At 39.9% G+C, this 20,534-nt stretch overlaps 1 protein-coding gene across 3 annotated transcripts in view; it reads left to right on the forward strand.

Annotated features, from left to right (window-relative positions):
- myo18b (myosin XVIIIB) overlaps positions 1-20,534 on the forward strand; it is an 82,809-nt gene that overhangs the window by 32,019 nt on the left and 30,256 nt on the right. For all 3 annotated transcript variants that reach the window (XM_008280770.1, XM_008280771.1, XM_008280772.1), the window contains exons 17-31: positions 1,905-2,025; positions 2,156-2,303; positions 3,006-3,189; positions 3,268-3,418; positions 6,292-6,401; positions 6,489-6,554; positions 6,643-6,771; positions 8,082-8,225; positions 13,287-13,376; positions 13,453-13,572; positions 13,730-13,835; positions 17,440-17,564; positions 17,705-17,859; positions 18,859-18,982; positions 20,021-20,221. In XM_008280770.1, coding sequence (XP_008278992.1) covers positions 1,905-2,025; positions 2,156-2,303; positions 3,006-3,189; positions 3,268-3,418; positions 6,292-6,401; positions 6,489-6,554; positions 6,643-6,771; positions 8,082-8,225; positions 13,287-13,376; positions 13,453-13,572; positions 13,730-13,835; positions 17,440-17,564; positions 17,705-17,859; positions 18,859-18,982; positions 20,021-20,221 — 1,974 coding nt within the window. The remainder of the gene's footprint in view (positions 1-1,904; positions 2,026-2,155; positions 2,304-3,005; positions 3,190-3,267; positions 3,419-6,291; positions 6,402-6,488; positions 6,555-6,642; positions 6,772-8,081; positions 8,226-13,286; positions 13,377-13,452; positions 13,573-13,729; positions 13,836-17,439; positions 17,565-17,704; positions 17,860-18,858; positions 18,983-20,020; positions 20,222-20,534) is intronic.

The raw sequence follows: 20,534 nt of genomic DNA on the forward strand, positions 1-20,534 counted from the left end.
GGGGGCTGGAGTCTATCCTGTCTTACCTGGGAGACCATTTTGGGGTTACTGAACAGCACATTCTGTCATCCTTCCCGGCTCAAGTTACTGGAAGGAAAGACAACACAAACCTGACATTTAGACCAACAGAGACATTGAAATGTGTTTTTAAAATTTCCTCTTTGTACATAAATTAAATGTACATGATGAGTTTAAGCGTGCACAGTATGGAAACATTCGGTTAGGCAAAATAAGCCTTATATGACTTTAAATTTCAACAAAAAGACAACATAGAGGCAACGTGTAACTTTGCACATACAATCCCAATATAGGTGTCAGAAGGTGTGTCAGAAAAGTTCCAGGACTGGTGTCAAAAAAGATATATTTCAAACCCAAACTGCAAACTACGAATTTTCCCTTCAGTCGATCAACCAGCACGTCTACAAAGAGATCCTGCGGTGTTTGCTTCATTCAGTGTGCGTGAAGAGGTGAGAGTTGTGGCAGGACAAGTCGTGGCTGCTTCACCATGACAACGAGCCTGCTCGCAATGTCCTGAGCATCCGACAACTCCTGACTGAGAAGAACATCTCTGTGCTGGAGCAACCTCCCTACTCACTCCACCTGGCTCCGTGGGATTTTTTCCTCTTCCCCAAGCTCAAGGGGGTCATCAAGGGAACCCGTTTTGAAGATGTGACGACAGAGCTGCAGGGGATCCTGGAAGAATTCTTCCAGGAGTGCATGGCGGCAGAGAAGGCTGGGAAAGTGTGTTAGACTCCAGGGGGATTACTTCAAAGGGAAAAACTTGTAGTTTGTAGTTTGGATTTGAAATATATCTTTTCTGACACACCTCGTGTAGACCCCTCTGCACAGTTTTTGTGGTTCTATGAGTGAGTCCACGTCACCATTTTAACATAGAATTAAATTTATGAAATTATTTTGAAAATCATTTTAATTTACAGTTAAAATATTTTTAAAAACCTGGAACCTTGGCTAATAATTGGCATAGATCATATTCTACTGATGTTAGAGGCCTCAAAAGTGAAACGATGACTGAAGACTTTTAGTTGGAAATATGGATTAATCTATAAATATCCCCTTACAGGAACTTTTCTGGGCCCCAATACCATTGTTTGAAAATGTGGTACATTTTTAGCATTTTCAAGCTCTAGTAATTTAAAATTTATAGTCTGCTGGAGCTGTTTAATCATTTGGATCTGCTGGACTCATCTGTGGTAGTTATATTCCTGGAGATATTGAACACTTAAATTCTCAAAATTCAGTCAAGATTTTGGGTTTTGGGTCCCAACAAATAAACAAGTGAACTGTGAAGAAACTCTGACACAGTGACCACTGTTTAGTTTCAAAGCCCAACCCTTAAAATTCAGATGAGAAAAGGAGAGGTGAATGTTGCTATGCCCTTCATCACATTTAATTATTAAGAGAGCAAAAAGCTTTACCAGCAGTATCGAGCAATGTAAGCGGTGCCTGTTTTACCTTCCAGGCCACAGAAACGCTGCCCTAACCTACAGATGGAGGTTGTTGGAGCACTTCCACTTCCTCTGCATGTTCATTTTTTAATCTGTAGTTTTGTTTGTTCTTCTCAGACAGACGCCAGAAGCACAGTACTTATTTGGCAGCTTTTATCTAATACTTTGGGGAACTGTTTCTCTAAATTCAATTAAAGCTGCTTTACACCGCTCCTGCTGTTTGTGCCTGAGAATATGAATGTGGTGAAAATGTTTCTTTCTCCCTTCTTTTCAGTCCATCCACCATCTGGATGGATTCTCGAAGCTTTAGCTCAATTTATGTTTGAAAAACAGCAAGAGCTCATTTTGTTGTCTCGTAGTAATTTTACATAGTGATTGTGTGTGTGTGTTTGTGTGTGTGTGTGTGTCTGTGTGTGTGTGTGTGTGTGTGTGTTTCAGGTCCGGGTGGCAGATGGAGACCCCAGAGGTCTATTATGGGTTCTGGATGAGGAGATGGTGACACCAGCCTCCTGCGAGAACAGTGCCCTCGAGAGAGTCTGCCAGTATTACAGCAACACTGGTAACACAAGATAGACGCATTGACAGACCCACAGAGTTTCTCTCCCAGCATGTGTGCAGTTTGTGAGCTCTATATAACTTACAGTGTCCTAATTCAGTGGTTGGTGTTGTGAATGTGTGTGTCCTCGCAGTGCGTCAGTGTGAGCAGCCGTTGCAATGCGAGGTGAACCACCTGATGGGCGGTGACCCCGTCCGCTACGACCTGACTGGATGGTTCGGTCTGATCCAGAACAACCCGTCTGCGCTCAATGCCATCTGTCTGCTCCAAAACTCCACCATGTGAGTCTGTTTAAAGGCCCAGGAGGCTGACGCGTGTGGTGGTTGTGTGTTAGTCTTTCAGCTGGCTCCTGTTGGTGTGATCAAAAAGGTCAGAGCTCTGCCTATAAAAAGCAAAAGGCGTACCTGATTTAAATTTGCTCACCATCCCCTTCTTAGTCATCACCTTGTGTAGTGATATGGCGCTCCCGGTGCTCCTGCAACGTTTGAAAAGCTCTTTGAAGGTCCTGTTCTGCAAGCTCGTCAAGCACCATCTGCTGGTCCACTGTGTCTGAACAGCCATCCTTTAACTTGAAGTTCAGTTTGGGAAAGAGGATTAAGTCACAAGAAGGCAAAGCTGGCGTGTAGGGTTGTTGGAAATTGACAGTTCTGTTGTTGCAGCTAAAAACATTCAGTACACTGTGACTTTACAGCCAAATTGATTTGATATGTGTTCAAAATTACTCAAAATATGTCCAAAATGAATAAAAACCTTGTCCAAATCAACACAAAGTTTGTCCAGAATGACTCAAAACATGTCCAAAATTATGCAAAACTGTTCCAAAATGATTCTACATTTGTCTCAAATTAAAAAATAAACACTCTTCCTGGAGTCTTCGTGTGCTGTTGCTGATTGAGTGCAATGAGGATTTAAAAAAAAAACAAAAAAAAACACACTGTACTGCCACATATGAAAGCCAACTTCTCTGTCTTCTCCTTCTTCAGAGGGGAGGTGAAGTCTATGTTCACCCCCAGAATCTCCCTGCCAGCTCTGTGTCGAGGTCTTGGGGGGCTGGAGGGCGGCAGCCAGCGCTCTCTGCAGAGAAACGGCACCATCAGGAAAACGTTCAGCGGGGGGATGGCGGCCATACGCAGACACTCGCAGTGCATCGCGGTAAAACTGCAGGCTGTAAGTATGACAGTACCTTCACCTTCTCCTCTTTCTGAAGCATCAGTCTCTTATCCACACTCTGTCCTCGGCCTGCAGGATGCTCTGGTGAATCTGATTCGTCGAGCCCGGCCGGTGTTCCTGCAGTGTCTGAGTGCAAAGTCTGACGGAGGAAGTTTTGACGTCCCAGCTCTCAGAGTGCAGCTACACTCCACACAGATCCTGTCGGCACTGCAGCTCTACCGCACAGGTTAGCAAATTACACTGATGAGGCTTTCCTTTCTACACAAAAAACTGAGGAGTTATGAAGGAACAAATCAGAAACAACCAGATAAATAGTGAACCATGTACCTCTTAAATACGTAAGAACTGAGAACTATCCAGCATATAATGATGAGTTAGCACAGAACAGACTATGTGTCTTTTTTCCTGATTTTTTTTTTAAACTCCTTTGATGTTTTCATGTTGTGATTTGTTTTCCAGCAAAGAAGACAACAATATCGTTGCTAGCCTGTGTGAAAACACACAGTGAATTTTGAATTTGAACATATCTTTACAGATCAAATATTTGATTTTACCCACCTTCAAAGACTTGTTGGAATTTTGAATTACAAGTGACTGTCTGGTAAATATCTCCCAAAATTAGTATTGCGAAGAATCACAACATAGAGCAGCTAGACTTGTGGCTTCTCTTAACCCTGTAACATTTTTGTTCACTGTAGGATTATTTTTACACTATAATATAAAGTCCTGCATCTCTATGGAAACAGCAAAACCATTACTAGAATTAGAGAGAACTCAGAAATGTCTTCTGTGCTGTATAAAACAGTTGAAATGCCATTAATCTTTTCTTCTTTTTTTTTTAAGTTCAATGTCTTTCAACATGTAAAAACCTGGAATCAACATTTTTCCTAGTGCCACCAGGTGATAACATTCCTGGAAAAAAGGTGGCTCTACATATTATAGATATTGTAATACTTTTTATATTTTTTGGTTTGTTTCCAAGTTTGTCTCCTCTCTACTCTGTATGAACACAGCCTGCTGCTGGGTTTTGGAGTTCAGAGGGTTCAGCTGTGCCACCTTTACAGAGATCCACTTCTTGACTCGTACATTTTGAACAGTCCAATCACAGCATTGTAGCCACTGACTCTATTACCTTCAATCTTGGTGATTTATTCCGTTGTAGCCCATTCTACATGTTTTCCTTCATGTTTGCTCAAAAAACAAACAAACAAGACTCAATTTCACCTCTTCCTTCTGTCACAGTTGATCATCGTCTGATCAATAACAATAACTCATATTACTCATATTATTGACATCACTTCATAAATAGTGGTGGGACGTGATTAAAAAAATGTATCTAATTAATTAGAGACTTTGTATTTGAGTAATCGTGATTAATCACATTTTAATCAAATAGCGATATATGACACAATATGCAAAGTTTTTCAATTCAGATAAATTTTGGTTTAAATTTTGAATTAGTGACTAGACATATATGTGAACCGAAACAACACAAATGTTTGTTTTTCATCTATATTAATCTGTGCATTTTTTCATCTGTCTACTACATTCACAGATTAGTGTAAACTCAAAATTTGCACACTACCATGCTCTTATCCAAGCTGCCATTGGGAAATTTAAAAACAAAAAACAAAAAAACTTTCTGACCAACAAGCCAAACAATGCGGTCGCGTCTTCCATCACTGTTCATCAAACTTACTTTTGTGCTGACGTTACACAGTACATCCTGTGTAGGGCTCCAGGTTGCATCCAAAATGGTCGCATTTGCAGCCTTTTTTTGAGCGTGTGTGAATTAAAATTTTAAGCGGTCACATTGGTGTGACTCCATGATGATTAAGCTGCATGAGTGTTGCTGTAACCGGCAGCTGCTGTGTTAACCGCAGTGGTGGAAAGTAGTACTTTTATATCTGTATCTTTATATCCTAATCATAATGCAAACATGTTTTTTTTGTTTTTCTTTTTATATCACCTCAATAAATCAGTAAATTGTGAAAGTAAAATTTGCAATCAACACACAAAAGTGGCTCTAACACTGGGAGACACTTTATTAATGAAACTACAGGTTATTGTCAGTTCAAAAATATCTGTGAAACACAATAAAGAGAAACACAAGCTTAGAAACATTCATTACTACTTATTTAATCATGAATTCCTCTTTTAGTGCTCTCTCTGGTTTGTAATTACAAAACTAATTATGATTTCCGCAGAAAAAACAAGGAAAACAATTAACTGGACCTATTTTAAGATAAATCTGAAACATAATAAATTGTGGAAGAGTCACGAACCTTTATTTATGTACTGTGTATTTATATTTATGAATATCATAAATACACACTTTATGTGTGTATTTGTGATATTCATAAATATGTATGTTTATATTTAAAAGCATTTCTTAAATATTTTATATATTGCATTATAAAACATTGAACTGTTTACATACTGTATAAACGCAGAATTGAGAATATGATGACAATTAATGTCTCACTTATTCAGAACACACTCGAAGACAAATCTTAGACCAGTTGCATTTTGTCCTTTACATACATACATATTGTGCAAAAATATTTTTTTATTCAAGTGCCAAATGTAAAATAAAGCTCATTACCTGAGAAGGAGAATGAAGAACCAGCAGCCCACACTCTACCTCTGAGCGAGGTTTTCCTTCCAAGGGAGCAGATTTATCTATTTAGGTCCACAAGCCAATTTACTTTGAGAAATCTGCCTCTTTTTATCTGGACTGGCACAGTGATGCAGAAAAAACAGGAGCCTCAGCACAAGTTCTTTAGAATCAACCAGACCCTGAATTTATTGGATTATTGGATTACAGTGTTCCTGATCTGGAACCAGTTCTCTAATTAGCTGAAGCAGAGACATCTTAAAAACTGCTCAGTGTTGACTAGTCATCATTAGAATGATACATTTGATGCTTTTTTATGAATCTATACATGTTTTGTTATGTTAAATGAATATATATATATATTATAAATGTGTATTTTCTCCTACAAACCATTTTTTCAGGGTTTTCAGCTTTTCTGAACACAGTCTTTGACTATGGGAGGGGGAGAAAAGTTGATAACTTGTCTTTGTCTCTGGCTGTAGGTTATCCTGATCACATGACTCTGAGCGACTTCAGGTGTCATTTCCAGGCGCTGTCTCCTCCAATTATGAAACGTTATGCCTCAATGTTTGTCAGCCACGATGAGAGAAAGGTCAGATGTCACGTTGCAGCCGCACAAACACTCTGTCTGGCTGTTCAAGCTAAGAATAAATAAGTTGTTTTTCCCTCTATGTCTCAGGCGGTGGAGGAGCTGCTGGTTGAGCTGGATGTGGATAAAAAGAGCATTGTCGTAGGAGCCAGCAGGGTGAGAACATGTTTGAACTCTTGTAATAAACAACCCAACATGAATCAAGCTGATATGGCTCATGGATCCTCTCTCTGCTGTTTGTCAGGTGTTTATGAAGCGAGGTGTGCTGCAGTACCTGGAGCAGCAGAGGGACCAGCAGGTCACCGGTTGGCTGGTCCATCTACAGGCCGCCTGCCTGGGACATCTGGCCCGGCAGAAATACCGCAAACTCAAGGTTAGTGTGTCCCTGTGAGCGTCTGCAGCGCTGACTGACTGTTGAGCTTTAATCTATACACTGAAGATGCACATTAGTTTGTCTATAAAAGCAAAACTTTCACTTTACTGTCATTACAACCCAGCAAAGCATCTGAGAAGATGAAACTAGAATTTAGCCAGAAATCATTCCGTGATTCTAATTATGTGCAAACATTAGCTTGTTTTTTGAAAGTTTAAAGTCTTTTGTGTGTCTTTGTGGTCATTTTGTGTCCCTCTGTAAATAATTGGCATCTAGTTGTGGTTATTTTGTATATCTTTATAGTTCTTTTGTATCTCTTTGTGGTCATTTTGTGTCTGTCTGTGGTTTTATTTTTTTGTGCTTGTAATGTCTTTTGTGGTCTTTCTTTGTGCTTCGTTTGGTGGTCATTTTGTGTATTTGCTTGTCTTTGTAGTGTTTAACCCTATTCAGGACTTTCATGTTGCCATACATAGAAGGTCTTTCAGAGTCCATTGGACTCCAAGAAAGAATGTGTGCAAACTATTTGTTGGTATTCATTGTAGACTTCTACACTATGTTAAATGCGTTTTCTGATAACTAGATGTATTTTTGCTTCCAAATGCCTGACAAATGTCCCTCTCTCTCTCTCTCTCTATATATATATATATATATACACACACACATATGTGTATATTTATATATATATATTTATTTATTTATTTTAAATCTTCAAAAAAAACAAAAAAACAATATCTGTCACCTAAACCAAATGGCCTGGGGTCCAAAAACCCCAAAAGTCCTGAATAAGGCTAAAATAGTTTTATATGATTTATACTGATCTTTGAAGAATAATTTAACAACTACCATGTCATTTTACTGTTTTGGGACCTAAATTCGAGCAGAAATGGCACTGTACAATAGGATTAAGCTGAACTCTGACACAGAAGAAACATTAACTATCATGCCATACAAAGACTCTTCAGTACTGGATGAGCCACAAAATACTATTTTAATTTGTAGTTATGTTTATGAGATGGAAATTGAAGCAACTCTACTTAGAACTTCTGTGGTGTTTGAGCATCTTTCTAATGACTGTGATAGAATCAATTTTGGCTAAAGAAACAACAAACTGGTAATATATAATTGCAATAATGTAGTGAATATTGTGTGCATATACAGTCATTTGAAATTAGGTTTTCTGTTTGTAGTCATTATCTGAGTTGCAGTTAAAATGCCATTTTGGGATTTGATATTCATCACTTTGGGAGAACAGAGAGCTCAGCAGTAGTTTTACCAAATATTTGACTGAAACCCTGTTTTTGTGTCTCCAGGTACAGCAGATGGCAGTCAGCTGTCTGCAGAGGAACCTGCGGGCTCTGAGGTTTGTGGCCAGGTGGAGCTGGTGGAAACTTTTCTGCAGAGTGCGACCTCTGCTCGATGTCAACATGGACAATGAAAGGCTCAGGGCCAAAGAGGTATGCATACAGTCAAGCTCAGGAGTTGAAACGTTTGGGGAGAAACACCTATTTGCTTTCTTACTGGGATTTAATTGATAAGATTGATCGTTGGAACCTTGAAGTTTTCCATGTTTTCTGCTCCAACAAACTTAGCACCACAGACTGTATTCAAGGCTGCTTTAAACATTATGAGGAGTTATCTTTTTACTGTGTTTCTGTTTTTGTCTCATTCAAGCTTTCTAATGAACTACAACAAGTATCTACACTGTAGCTGTGTTTCTATAATGCGTTTTTATGTGCATTTATAGTGTTACATTATAAAAAGTTCAGGGAAAAGTCAAAACACAAAGAAAAAAGCATCTCCAGTTTTGTTTTTGACTTTTTCAAAAAAACGAGTTAATAAGCTTCATGAGACATGAGAACACTGTCTGAATAAGGACTGACGTACCAAACAATTAATTGATAAAATCATTTACTTGAATTCAGATCTACTTCTTACTTCCAGGGTGCTGCTCTGTGGCTGCCTAGCGACATCTCTCACCTGGCATTTTTGTGTGTTTCAGTGGGTTTTTTTTCCGTATATGTGAGGATGTCTCCACTTTGTACCCTTTGTACCTGGTTTATATTAAGTGTTAAAATAGATCTTGTTAGATGGTGTGCGATCGGACTGATAACTTTGATTTTAAGTACGGCTATGCTGCTGGTGGAGTATCCGGGGGAATCCAGTATAGTAGAGACACACTTATTCTGCTACGCAATCACGTTGCATCAGACTATTACACTGGAATAAACTCAATACTGGAATGAATCAGGGCAGACCTGGGGAACAATCGCACTTGGAGGAGATGTAAACATAAACGTGGATGCACATCAGCAATTAAAGAAGATGACAAGCAAACTTCCTCTGCTCACTACTCTGCTCATTAATGCACAGTCCTTGAGAGCAAAGACTGACGAGATGTCAGCTAACTCCCGGTTCCTGCATGAGTACCGCAATGCTTGTGTCGTGGCTATCACTGAGACATGGCTCGATAACAGCATTTCAGACAGGACACTTTGTCAGATTTTAACCATTTATTTGAGATCACATACATTTAGTCTGGCGGTGACTCTGCTCGTGATGCTCTGGAACAATCTGAGCAAGCATGGCACAGATAGTCCCTGAGATCACAAACCCCCACAGAGCCATGAATTTACAATTTATAATTTTTTGAATACGGTATGAACACGAGAACAGGAGACCAACTAAATAGTCTTCACTTACAGAATCTAGATTACATAGTTCAAGGTACAATAATGAACCATCTGCAACCTACAGTCCCATGATATGGGAAACACTGGGGTTATATGATTGAACTGTTTTTAAAAGGTGGTGGTTGGAGAGGAGGAGGAGGAGATTTGACGATCTGCAGAGGCTGGAGTAGCAGCGATGTGGTGAGCGTGAAGCAGGCAGAATGAATGAACGCTGCCTCAGTTATAAAGCAGCTAAGTGGGTGGGCTGGACTTTAGCGATGACGATTGGACAGGAGGGGCCATGTGACACCCTGGCTCCGTGCCTGTCTGAACGAACGCGACGCTCTATTAGTTCGAGTGAGGTGGAACCACAGGGCTTCTCAGCGTTCAGAACCGACCAGGATCCTGCAGTGATATAGTAAGGAGGGATATCCAGAGACAAATCAAAAGACAAATAGTATTGGATAAATACAGTTACAGTAAAAACAAAAATGGAGGGCGCTCTTACATCAGGTAACCCCAGAGAGGTATGGCAGGGTATTAAAACCATGACAAATGTCCCACATAAGGGAAGGGGGAAGGTTTCACTTGACCATAATGCTATTAAGGGGCTGGAGATGGCCAACCAGCTTAACGCCTTTTGTTGCTTTGACAGTGGTAAAAGCCATCCCTCTGAACCTCCCTCTGGATTTTATTAAAGACGCTGAAGTCCTGCACTTTTTTAGATGCTGTAATCCAAGGAAAAGTCCTGGCCCCGACAATATCTTTGGGAGTGTTCTGAAGCACTGTGCTGGACAGCTGGCACAAGTTTTTACAGAAATTTTTAGATCTTCTTGTAACAGTCACAAGATACCAAACATTTGGAAAGTAGCCATAATTGTATTTGTTCGGAAGTTCCCCAGGCCCTCAGGCCTCAATGACTTCAGACCAATTGCACTTACATCACTGGTCATGAAGTGTTTTGAACGCCTGGTAAAGAGCTACATTCTACCCATAATGCAGCATCTTATGGTCCCCCTGCAATTTGCCTATCAAGCCTCTAGGGGTGTGGAAGATGGTGTACTGACCTTGCTGCATGTACTTCACATCCACCTTGAGAAACCAAAGTCACATGCTTATATATTATTTGTAGATTTTTCATCTGCTTTTAATACAATTTTGCCAAATATTTTAGCAGATAAGCTAGAAACAGAATTCTCATTTCCATCTTGTTTGATTTTATAGATTGTGGATTTCTTAAGCAGCAGAACACAGCAGGTCAGAGTTGTATCATCACTCTTAGATAAACTATCCACTTCCATAGGCTCCCCTCAGGGTTGTGTTTTATCTTCATTGTCATTTATATTGTACACAAACTCCTGCACAAGCACTTTCCCCAACAGGCACTTTATTAAATATGCAGATGGTGCTGCCTTAGTGAGCCTCCTACATGATGGAGAGGAAGAGCATGGGCCAGTTCTTGACCACTTCCTTCAGTGGTGTGACAGGACAAACCTTGTCCTCAACACCTGTAAGAAAAAGGAAATGTCTATTGATTTTAGAAAGCAAAACTCATTCCAGCCCACTTTTATAAACAGTGAGCTGATCCACTCTGTGAACGACTACAAGTACCTTGGGGTTATGCTTGACCATAGACTGAAATGGGACTCTTGGTCTGACTGCCTGAGCACGAAGGCACAACAAAGAATGTATTTTTAAAAGAAACTTCTTCTTTTAATGTGAACTACACAATGGCCACATGTTTTACAGTGTTTTTATTCAAAGTGTCTTGATATTTTGCACTATTTGTTGTTTTGGAAATGCTTCTGAAGCACAGAAGAAGTCTTTAAGAAAGACAGTAACAACATCCAGCAAACTTTTGGGAGCCACACTGCCCAGCCTAGAATATATTTACAAAGACCAGGTTATGAACAAGGCCAGTAGTATTGTGGCTGACGACTGGCATCCACTTGCCTCCTTCTTTAAACTGTTGCCATCTGCCAGGCGTGATTGCCCTCCTCTGTTAAAAAACAAACAAGCAAACAAACAACAACAACAACAACAAAAAACAGGTCCAAACTGTCTTTCATTCCACAAGCCATCAAATTTTTAAATATGGACAGGAAATAAGATCCAGCTGGTCTGGCCATAATGTTCAAAATGTGGAGACACTGTTTTAAAGGGTTTGTGTTTGTGGGCTACCTAAGTGTGAAATGCCATTGAGTGTTTTCTGCTGCAAACCAGTTTTCCCACAGGGACAAATAAACATCTATCTCTATCTCTAACTCACAGACTGATCAGCTGTTTCTGCTGTTTTTGTTGTCAATGTTTCTGGATAGTATGAAACATGTCCAATACCAACTGACATAAAAGGATAATTACATCTTCAGATTGAAAACAAATCCTGAAGACTCTCCAGTTTTCTCTTGTAAATGGAAAAAAGTTTTGTTTGTTCCTTCCTCTTCTTCCTCAAGGTTTTTTAGTGGTTGGCAACAGGGACAATTTTCTTAACTGATAGTCATCCGTGTTATCAATTAATGTTTGATTAACCATTTTGCAAGGGTTTCCATGTGCTGAGAAAGCTGTTTTTAACCATGAATACTTGATTCTGCTACAAAACCAGCTAATTCCATGGGCCATATAACTACTGAAGTACTGTCCCATGAAGATTAGACTTGTTTTCTGCATGTGAGTACTGGCTGGAAGTCATTAACCACCACAGAGGTCTCTGTCATGGTTGCCCATTGCTAGCTAAACCCCCACAATGCTTTCAGCCACACAAACACCCGAAAAGCACCTTACCCATCAACTATCATAATTCAAACACCACTTAACTGGAATATCAGAAAGCTACTCATTTCACAACATTACCATGATCCATGTATTGTGAGGAGTAACTGTGTCCCCACATTTTCCAATTTGGTTTCCTTCTACTGTGTTTACTACAGCTATGTAGCCTATAGCACCACCTTCTGATGACACTAAAGAACCTAATTCACATTTTCTTTCTTAAATTTTTTTGTGCCATTTCAAAAGTTTCCTTTTAACTTTCCTGACAGTCTTATGGAAATGTGATTGTTATCTGGCTTTGTGTTCCTGATGCTGCGCTGTCCTGTCTGCTATCTTGGCCAGGTCCTCCTTGAAAAAGAGTTTTTTAACCTCAGCGGTTTAATCTAAATACATTTTCAGAACAGGGGATACATTTTCAGACTTGCTAGTTCAAACACTGCTCTCTGCCTCACCGCCACAGACCTGCAAATCACTGTGTGAATGCTAGATTGTCTGTTTAAGAAACTCTCCCCTGTTCTGATGCCATACAAGAGCAGAGAGAAGGGCTTTCTGAAACTGTTCAAACATGCGACAAGAGTGTTTTGTTGCCCTGAGGCTCAGTAATTAAGTCATTGTATCTTGTTTGTTTAGTCTGTACAAAACCAAACTGTAAAAGCGACATGTTGTGGTTTTGTACTGCTTATTGGCTGGGGGCAGTCAGTTCCCAGAGTCTCACAACAACCTCAGCTTGTGCTGCTACAATAGCCTAACATAAATTCTGCAGCATGTAGTATTGATTCAAGCAAATTAAAAACATTGCTACTGAACAAATCGTAGATTTAACAGCCCACACCAGTAATATGCAGTACTGAGATCTAAAATGACGAATAGTCATTGTCATACTATCATGCAATGATACTGCTTTTGAAAACTGAAGAAGTCCTAACCATACAAAGACACAAGCAGACAACTGATTAGTCAGATAGATGGTTGTTCGGGCTGCCTTTGCTGCCTCTGCATCCAACAGGTGGACTCTGATCTCAGTAAGTGTGACTTAAAATATGTTTCAGTTGCTATAAGATGCTCTTGTTTTGTCAGGATGAGATATCAGCTCTGAGACGACGCCTGGAGAAGTCAGAGAAAGAGAGGAATGAGCTGAGGCAGACTGCAGACAGCCTGGAGACCAAGGTTTGTGCTGCCGTGAACGCAAACACGATGCATGCACACAGATACGCACTGCTCATGTTTTGAACCATGTGTGCAGGTTACGGCTGTGACATCTGAGCTAAGCGATGAGCGTTTCCGTGGTGATGCAGTGGGTCAGGCTTTGGATGTGGAGAGGGCAGAGAGACTTCGACTCGGCAGAGAGAACAAAGACCTGCAGGTAGGCCAACTGCAAAAGTAATCTATTACACAGCGCATGAGTTCGGAGGAGAGTAATTTGCCTCCAGCGTGCAGTGATTGTTGTACACTTTAATATAGCGTTCCTGAGATGATTTTATCCTCTTTATTGTCAAACATCTGTCTTCTTTCGACTGTAGGCTCGCTTAGACCAGTGTAAAGTCACCATGGAAACCCTGGAGAAGCAGCTGGAGGAGGAGAAGCAGAAAGCTCAAGTTGCTGAGAGTCAGAGAGGAGCAGGGACAGGTAAAGAACAACAGAGTTTGCTTTTCTCATCTCATCACTAAGTGCTGGAAACAGAAAAATCTGAATCATTTGTGTATCTACTGTTGTTTAAGTGCAGTCCACCGAGGTGCTTTTACCTAGAGATACACGGAGGAGTAGTGGAAAGGCTTGAAAATATATAGTGTCATTTCATCTCAAATCTTCAGCTTGACCATTTTTGATTTGCTTCAAACTTTTTAATCATAAACTATGAATACTTTTAAAGGTTTAAGTGAAATTTTAAACTGATATATATCTATATGTGTCTATGTTTTTGTTTTTTTTTAATTTCCCTGCAACTTTCGTCATGTTTTTCACACATTGAAACTTGTGGCTGTGCTGAAGTGATGAATATCTTAGGATGCATCATAGATAAAAGTCTGACATGTTCCCTGTTATTTCTAATCATACCATTGATTCAGAATTTGCAATATTGTAGATGAGTAGATCAAACAGTCTCTGATCATGGGTGAGTTGAATTATGAAAAACAAAACTGAAGCTGTCATGAAATTTTTTGGACCATGTGTAGTTGTATGTCATAATACAAAACATCATATAGAACTGTATATATAACATATAAGTCATTTTTCTTGAACTTTTGTAACAGATTGAGCAGGTACATCAAGCAGCTGGTACATAGCCTAGTCCAACTAGAACAGAGTTCTGGAGTTTTAAAATAGTTCTCCAAATATGTTGTATTCTAACTTATTGCATGATGAGAAAAACTCCAATAATGCGTTCATGAGACCCGCCTCTGTAGAACCTGTAGGTCCTTCTGAGCAGCCCTGAAAAACTGCAGTGGACGAGGTGATGCTGACGGGTTACGCTTTTTTCTCTGTCCTCCCAATGTCCTTGTCCAACAGCAGTCTTCACCATAAAGGCTCACATAAGAAACTTTTATTGTTCTATTCATTATGAGCTCAGAGAAATAGAGTTGCGTCCCAAACCTATTACAGTCATGACTCGATAATCCGACCCTGAACAAAAACCTTGCTATCTGACAGGTTTTTTTGAAAAACAAATGGAACCCAATAAAAATAGCCTTAACATACCAACAGCCTTGGATTTCGACTCCGACATGACATTTTATGTCACAAATAAGAATAACGGCGTATTATCTAACTTAACAATCCAACAGATTGGCTCCGTTCAGACTGCAGGACTTAATGCTCAATTCAGATTTTTTGTGAAATCCAATTTTTTGCGAGTTCGTTCACATTTCCAATATATGCGACTTGTATGTGATCTGCTGTGTGAACTTCGTATGACCTAAAAGTGTCCCACATATGCAGAAGAGGACACAACGATGTCACACGCACCGAGCATGCTCAGTGTTTGCAGAAGTAAACACGGATGGTAACGGTGGAGCGTATCTGCCACTCCCCCGACACAGAAAAGCAGAAATGCTGAAATGGGAAATTAGAGGCCCATTCCTGTCGACTGCCAGAGTTGCAGTGCAGAGCCACCTATTGATCCTCATGTAGAAACATTTCCATGTTGTTATTCTAAACCTTTTTCACTTTATATCAAGAGGTTCGACTTTCCTAACTAAACAAACTAGTCGCAAATTGCTTATTTCATCCTGATGAATGCCACCTGTTCAGGAGTGTCAGATTTGATCATGAGCATAAACAATGACACCTACGTTGCCACACAAGTCTGCCATTTTCTTCTTGTTTGTTTCTGTGCACGTTTCATTCATTACAAAGAAGAAATGAACCTCGTGGAGCCTTAAGTCCCGCAGTCAGAGGTGAAACTCAACCACATGTCCTTGCATATAATTCTTACTATGTTACTGGCTGTTGTCCCTGTCACAAGCTTTTAACAGGAGATCTGACGATGAGTGTGGCCAAAAATGTGCATTCTGATAATATACAGCTGATATTATGGTGCCTCTGCTGCCTTACTTGGGTGGTGAGCGGTTTTTCTCCCCAGATTGATTATTATAACAAAGACAAAGAAACAGCCTCATCTTTGTTGGTAAATTTGCCATTTGTTGTGTCGATTCTGAAATACTTCTATTAGAATTATTCCATCAGCATGTTTTTGCTCCCTATTTTTATTGATGATATTTGCTTAGTGGGCTGCAAGGTGACTCAGTAGTTAGCACCGTTGCCTTGCAGCAAGAAGGTTGCCGGTTCTTGTCCCTGTCAGGACACCCAGGATCTTTCTGCGTGGAGTTTGCATGTTCTCCCCATGCAGCATGGGTTCTCTCCTGGTTCTCCAGCTTCCTCCCACAAGGTCTCTAAGTGTAGCCCTGTGATAGACTGGCGACCTGTCCAGGGTGTCCCCTGCCTAGGTCAGCTGGGATAGGCTCCAGCCCCCGGCAGCCCTTGTGAGGATGAAGCGGTGTATAGATAATTGATGGATGGATGGATGGATGGATGGATGTTTGCTAAGTCAATAGGGCAGCAATAGATCAAACTGAAAGTGAATTTTTAGAGAGAGTTGCTCAAAAAATGTGATAAAGAAACCAGGATTTTGCAGTGGACCAGCTACAGATAAATATCTGTAGTAAAAGGAGACAGACCAACATGAAGCACTGTTAAAGTAATGGGATTTACATAATGGTTTGATAACAAGCAGCCAGCATCACTCCTGTAACTGCATCTTGAGTAGAAACCTGTTTAATCATCAGTCATTCAGTCCAGCACCTTTTCTACAAGTTAGTGCAATTCAAGGTACTTTACAGGTGACTGATGAGTATAATCAACAAGAAGGACTAAAACATTTTAAAATGTAAGCATATTAACATAATTATTGAATATTTCATCTAAAAGGTAAGTTTTATGTTTGTGTTTAAGCATATCCAAAATGTTTGCTGTTTAAAAAAAAAAAAATTGGTTCTTGAAAATGGAGAGAAGAGCAATTTTTTTCAAATGAGAAAGTAAAACTGAAGACAACATGCACGAGACTTGTAACTTTTCCCATATAGTGAGTATTTATAGACCTCTTTGCACACCTGTTTTTGGAGTCCTACAGATGAGTCCACATCACCATTTCTGCAAAAACAGAACCTCAGCTTATAATACTTGCCAGACATAAAATTCTACTGATATTAGAGGGCACAAAAGTTGGTGAAATGTTGAACAAAGACTGTATTTGTAATACTAAATATGGATACATTCATATACACACCCTGACAGGAGCTTTTGGGGGCATCAGTACCACCCTTATTTGTAGCTGTTGCCAATAAATAAAACTATAGCCTTTCCTGGAGCCTTTTAATGATTTGGATCTGCTTGACTGTGTTCTCACCAAATTTCATGGCCTGTTTGAGTTATATATCTGGCGTCTGGCCATAAAATGGCTTCCGAGGTAAGACAGTGTTTTTAGGGTCAAAATACAAAAAGTCCCAGAAATATAAACTTCTTTTGCAGAGGTTTTGTGTTCCCCCCCAAAAAAAGGTAAATGCTGAGCAAAATCTGCAACAGTGCAGCAACAGCTTTCTTGAAATATGTCTGAATTGACAATGACTGACCTCGTTTCAAAGTTAAAAAATGAGGCAAAGGAAAGTCACCAGACTCAAAGTGACCCTGGCGATCACCCCGGACAAAGTGACATCCATCTCTGCCTGTCACGCAGAAAGCGAGCTGGCCATGCAGCTGGAATGCTGCCAGACTGAGGTGGAATTTGTCCGCAGACGACTGAAGCAGACAGAAGAAAAACTGGAGACAGAGAGGCAGACCCGACAGCAGCTCGATACCAAGGTGAGGAAGGACACTGTGACGTGCACAGCAACACTGATGGCAGATTAAATGTCTGAGGTTAATAACACTGGTGTGTGTGTGTGTGTGTGTTTGTGTGTGTGTGTGCGTGTGTGTGTGTGTGTGTGTGTGTGTGTGTGTAGGTGGCAACACTGCAGGCCCAGCTGGAACAGTCCAGGAGGAGCACGACCGAACTGAAACGTCACTGTCGCCGAGTGACCTCTGACCTTCAGGATGCCCGAGTCCTCACTGACAGTCTGCAGAGCCGCATGCACGAAGTGGACCGCAAACAGAGAAGGTCAGCGTCACCTATAATAATAATAATGGTACTATACCATCTTGCCGCTACGTCATCTTTGTCTGTATGTCAGTTAGCTCATTTTGTTTGAATCCATCTACTACTTTTGTGGTGTAGCAGGTCTTACATTTTTACTTTTTACACTTCCTTGCTGCTGTTATGGGCCTTATTTTGCACACTTGTATTTAATGCTTAAACATGTCTAATGTAAACGTGTGATCTTCATGGCTATCCCTCACTAGGATGTGGTCTTTGTTACAGTGTTTTGTTTGTGACCTTTCGTCCTATAGGTCAAATCCTGAGACTCATTTTAGAAGTTCAAAGAAGTAAAATGAAGGTGCTCTTTGGTAGGGAGCACAAAAGTTCAAAGATGAGAAAAGATCCAAATTTCTCCTCTGGCAAAAAAGTTAAAAATCCTTTATGCTAGTGGCTATTTTTACAATGAAATTCTCAAAGCACAGATAAGTCTTGTACATGTTAAAATAAAGTTGAGATACATCCCACATAGAGCAGCACAAACAGCCTTCTTTAAGTAAGTATAAGAGATCTATGAGCTATATTTGTTGTCTGCTGTGACTCTTTACTCATCTCTCACGATGGACTCATTAGTCACTGCAATATAAAGTCCTGCACCTTTATAGAAACAGTACAACATGACTAGAAGGAGAGAGAACTCAGAAATGTCTTCCGTATAGTAACACAGTTAAAATGACCATAAATCATAAAAAAGGAAACATTTATTTATTTATTTTGACAAAAATTGAAAAAAAAAAAAGCCTGGAATCAACACGTCCAATGTTTTTTTTTAACAATTCCTGGCTGATAAATTATAATTGGCTGTTAATTAAAGAAAACATCATCTGTTTTTACACATCATAAATATGTTCAGATAAATGTTGCTTTGGCCCGTTTAACAGCACAGCATCCACAGCATTTTAACCAGCATTTCTGCCTCCTCTTTCTGTGTGTGTGTGTGTGTGTGTGTGTGTGTTAATACAGGTTTGATAACGAGTTGACTCAGGCTCTGGAGGAAGCCGACAATGAGAGGGAGCAGAAGGACAAAGCCTTTCAGGAAAACGCAGCTCTGGGGGCTGAAATCTACAACCTGCGCCACAACCTGCAGGTGTGACTGTGTTTATATGTGGACTTCATGTGTGTTTTTGTATGGATTCATAAAAGAAGTGTTAAATGTTTAATCTCATATCTGAAAGTGATCTTTGCTAGTCCCAAAGACTGATGATAAAATAGTGCACTTTAAGGTAAAATGTCAAGGGCCGTCATTTATCAAGTGAACAGGGAAAAGAGCACAGAATTTATTGGGGATATTAAATTTGTCAGATGTGATTCATGAACCGGTGTTACTCCAGTAAAGTGAAACAAATTGCATTCTAAATTGATGAATTAGACACTTGTGTTATGGCAATCAACAGCACATTTGACTTATGACCGACACAAAATATTTCTGAAAGCTTGTTGCCCCCTGAAAGGTTAATGGTATCAAATATGAATGCAGAAAAAAGCAGCAAGAGATCTAAAGAAATCGTCGTAAATTAAACTTAAAAATTCATTGTCATCAAGTTAGGATTTGTGCCACTGTGATTTCTTATGCATGCAGTTTATATATGTGTAAATTCTTTCTGGTTTCTCTCCTCCTCTATGACAGTAAATTGGAAAATCTTTGGGTTGTGGACAGAACAAGATTTGCCATGTTAGGCTTTGAGAAATACTAATCAACAGTTTTCATCATTTTCTGACATTTCATGGGTAGACCTACTCAATGATTATTATTAATTATTAATCAACAATGAAAGCAAACTTTAGTTGCGACTTGACAATCAACCGATCAATGAATCTACAAAATGTTGCAGCTGTATTATATTTGTAATTGCCTTCATTTATTTTTTATAATTTGGAATAGAGTGATTTCTATCGTATTAGGACAGAAGTAGACATTTACTATACAATGGGACACAGTAAGCACTGTTTAATTTCTGTCTGTGTGCTTTGGATTCCACTCACAGGTTACAAAACCTGCTCAAGTATTCTTGAGCAAGTTTAGGCTATTTAACCTGCAGTATCTCCTGAGACATTGCAGCAACAAAATGTCAAAATCTCTAAGTTGGGACATGAGCTTAATGTTTTCGTGTGTGGGTGTGTGCAGGAGAGCCAGACAGAGGTGGGTCGTCTGCAGAAGCAGAAGGAGGAGCTGTGCGCTCAGATCCGTGACCTCAGCCTGCCCGTCGATCTCGCCGCGGAGTCACTGCCTGACCTAAAGAAGCAGCTTCGCCTCCTGGAGAGCCAGGCCAACGAGAGAGCGGAGGAAATCACCAAACTCACCGCCAGGATACAGCAACAGCAACAGGTGCTCAAAGTGAACACAGACATTCAGATAAACCTACTGGGTCACTGCATGTCATTTCAGATGGCTGTGTTGCTGCTGCACCATCTTAGATTTTGTTCAGAGTTTACTTATTTGTTATTCAGGAACCAATGATATTTTGAATAATCATCAGTTTTTCTGTTCAGTGTTCATTTCAAGTGTATGTAGGGAAACATTTGTCAAAGCAAAATAAGCGTTGTGTTGTTATTTCAATATGGAATCAACTTGTAACTTTTCACATATAATGACATTATATGAGTTTCTGTGGTCTTATGAGTGTGTCCTCATCACCATT

Source organism: Stegastes partitus, unplaced genomic scaffold (genome assembly GCF_000690725.1).
Source record: "Stegastes partitus isolate 25-593 unplaced genomic scaffold, Stegastes_partitus-1.0.2 Scaffold209, whole genome shotgun sequence".
NCBI classification, from domain to species: domain Eukaryota; kingdom Metazoa; phylum Chordata; class Actinopteri; family Pomacentridae; genus Stegastes; species Stegastes partitus.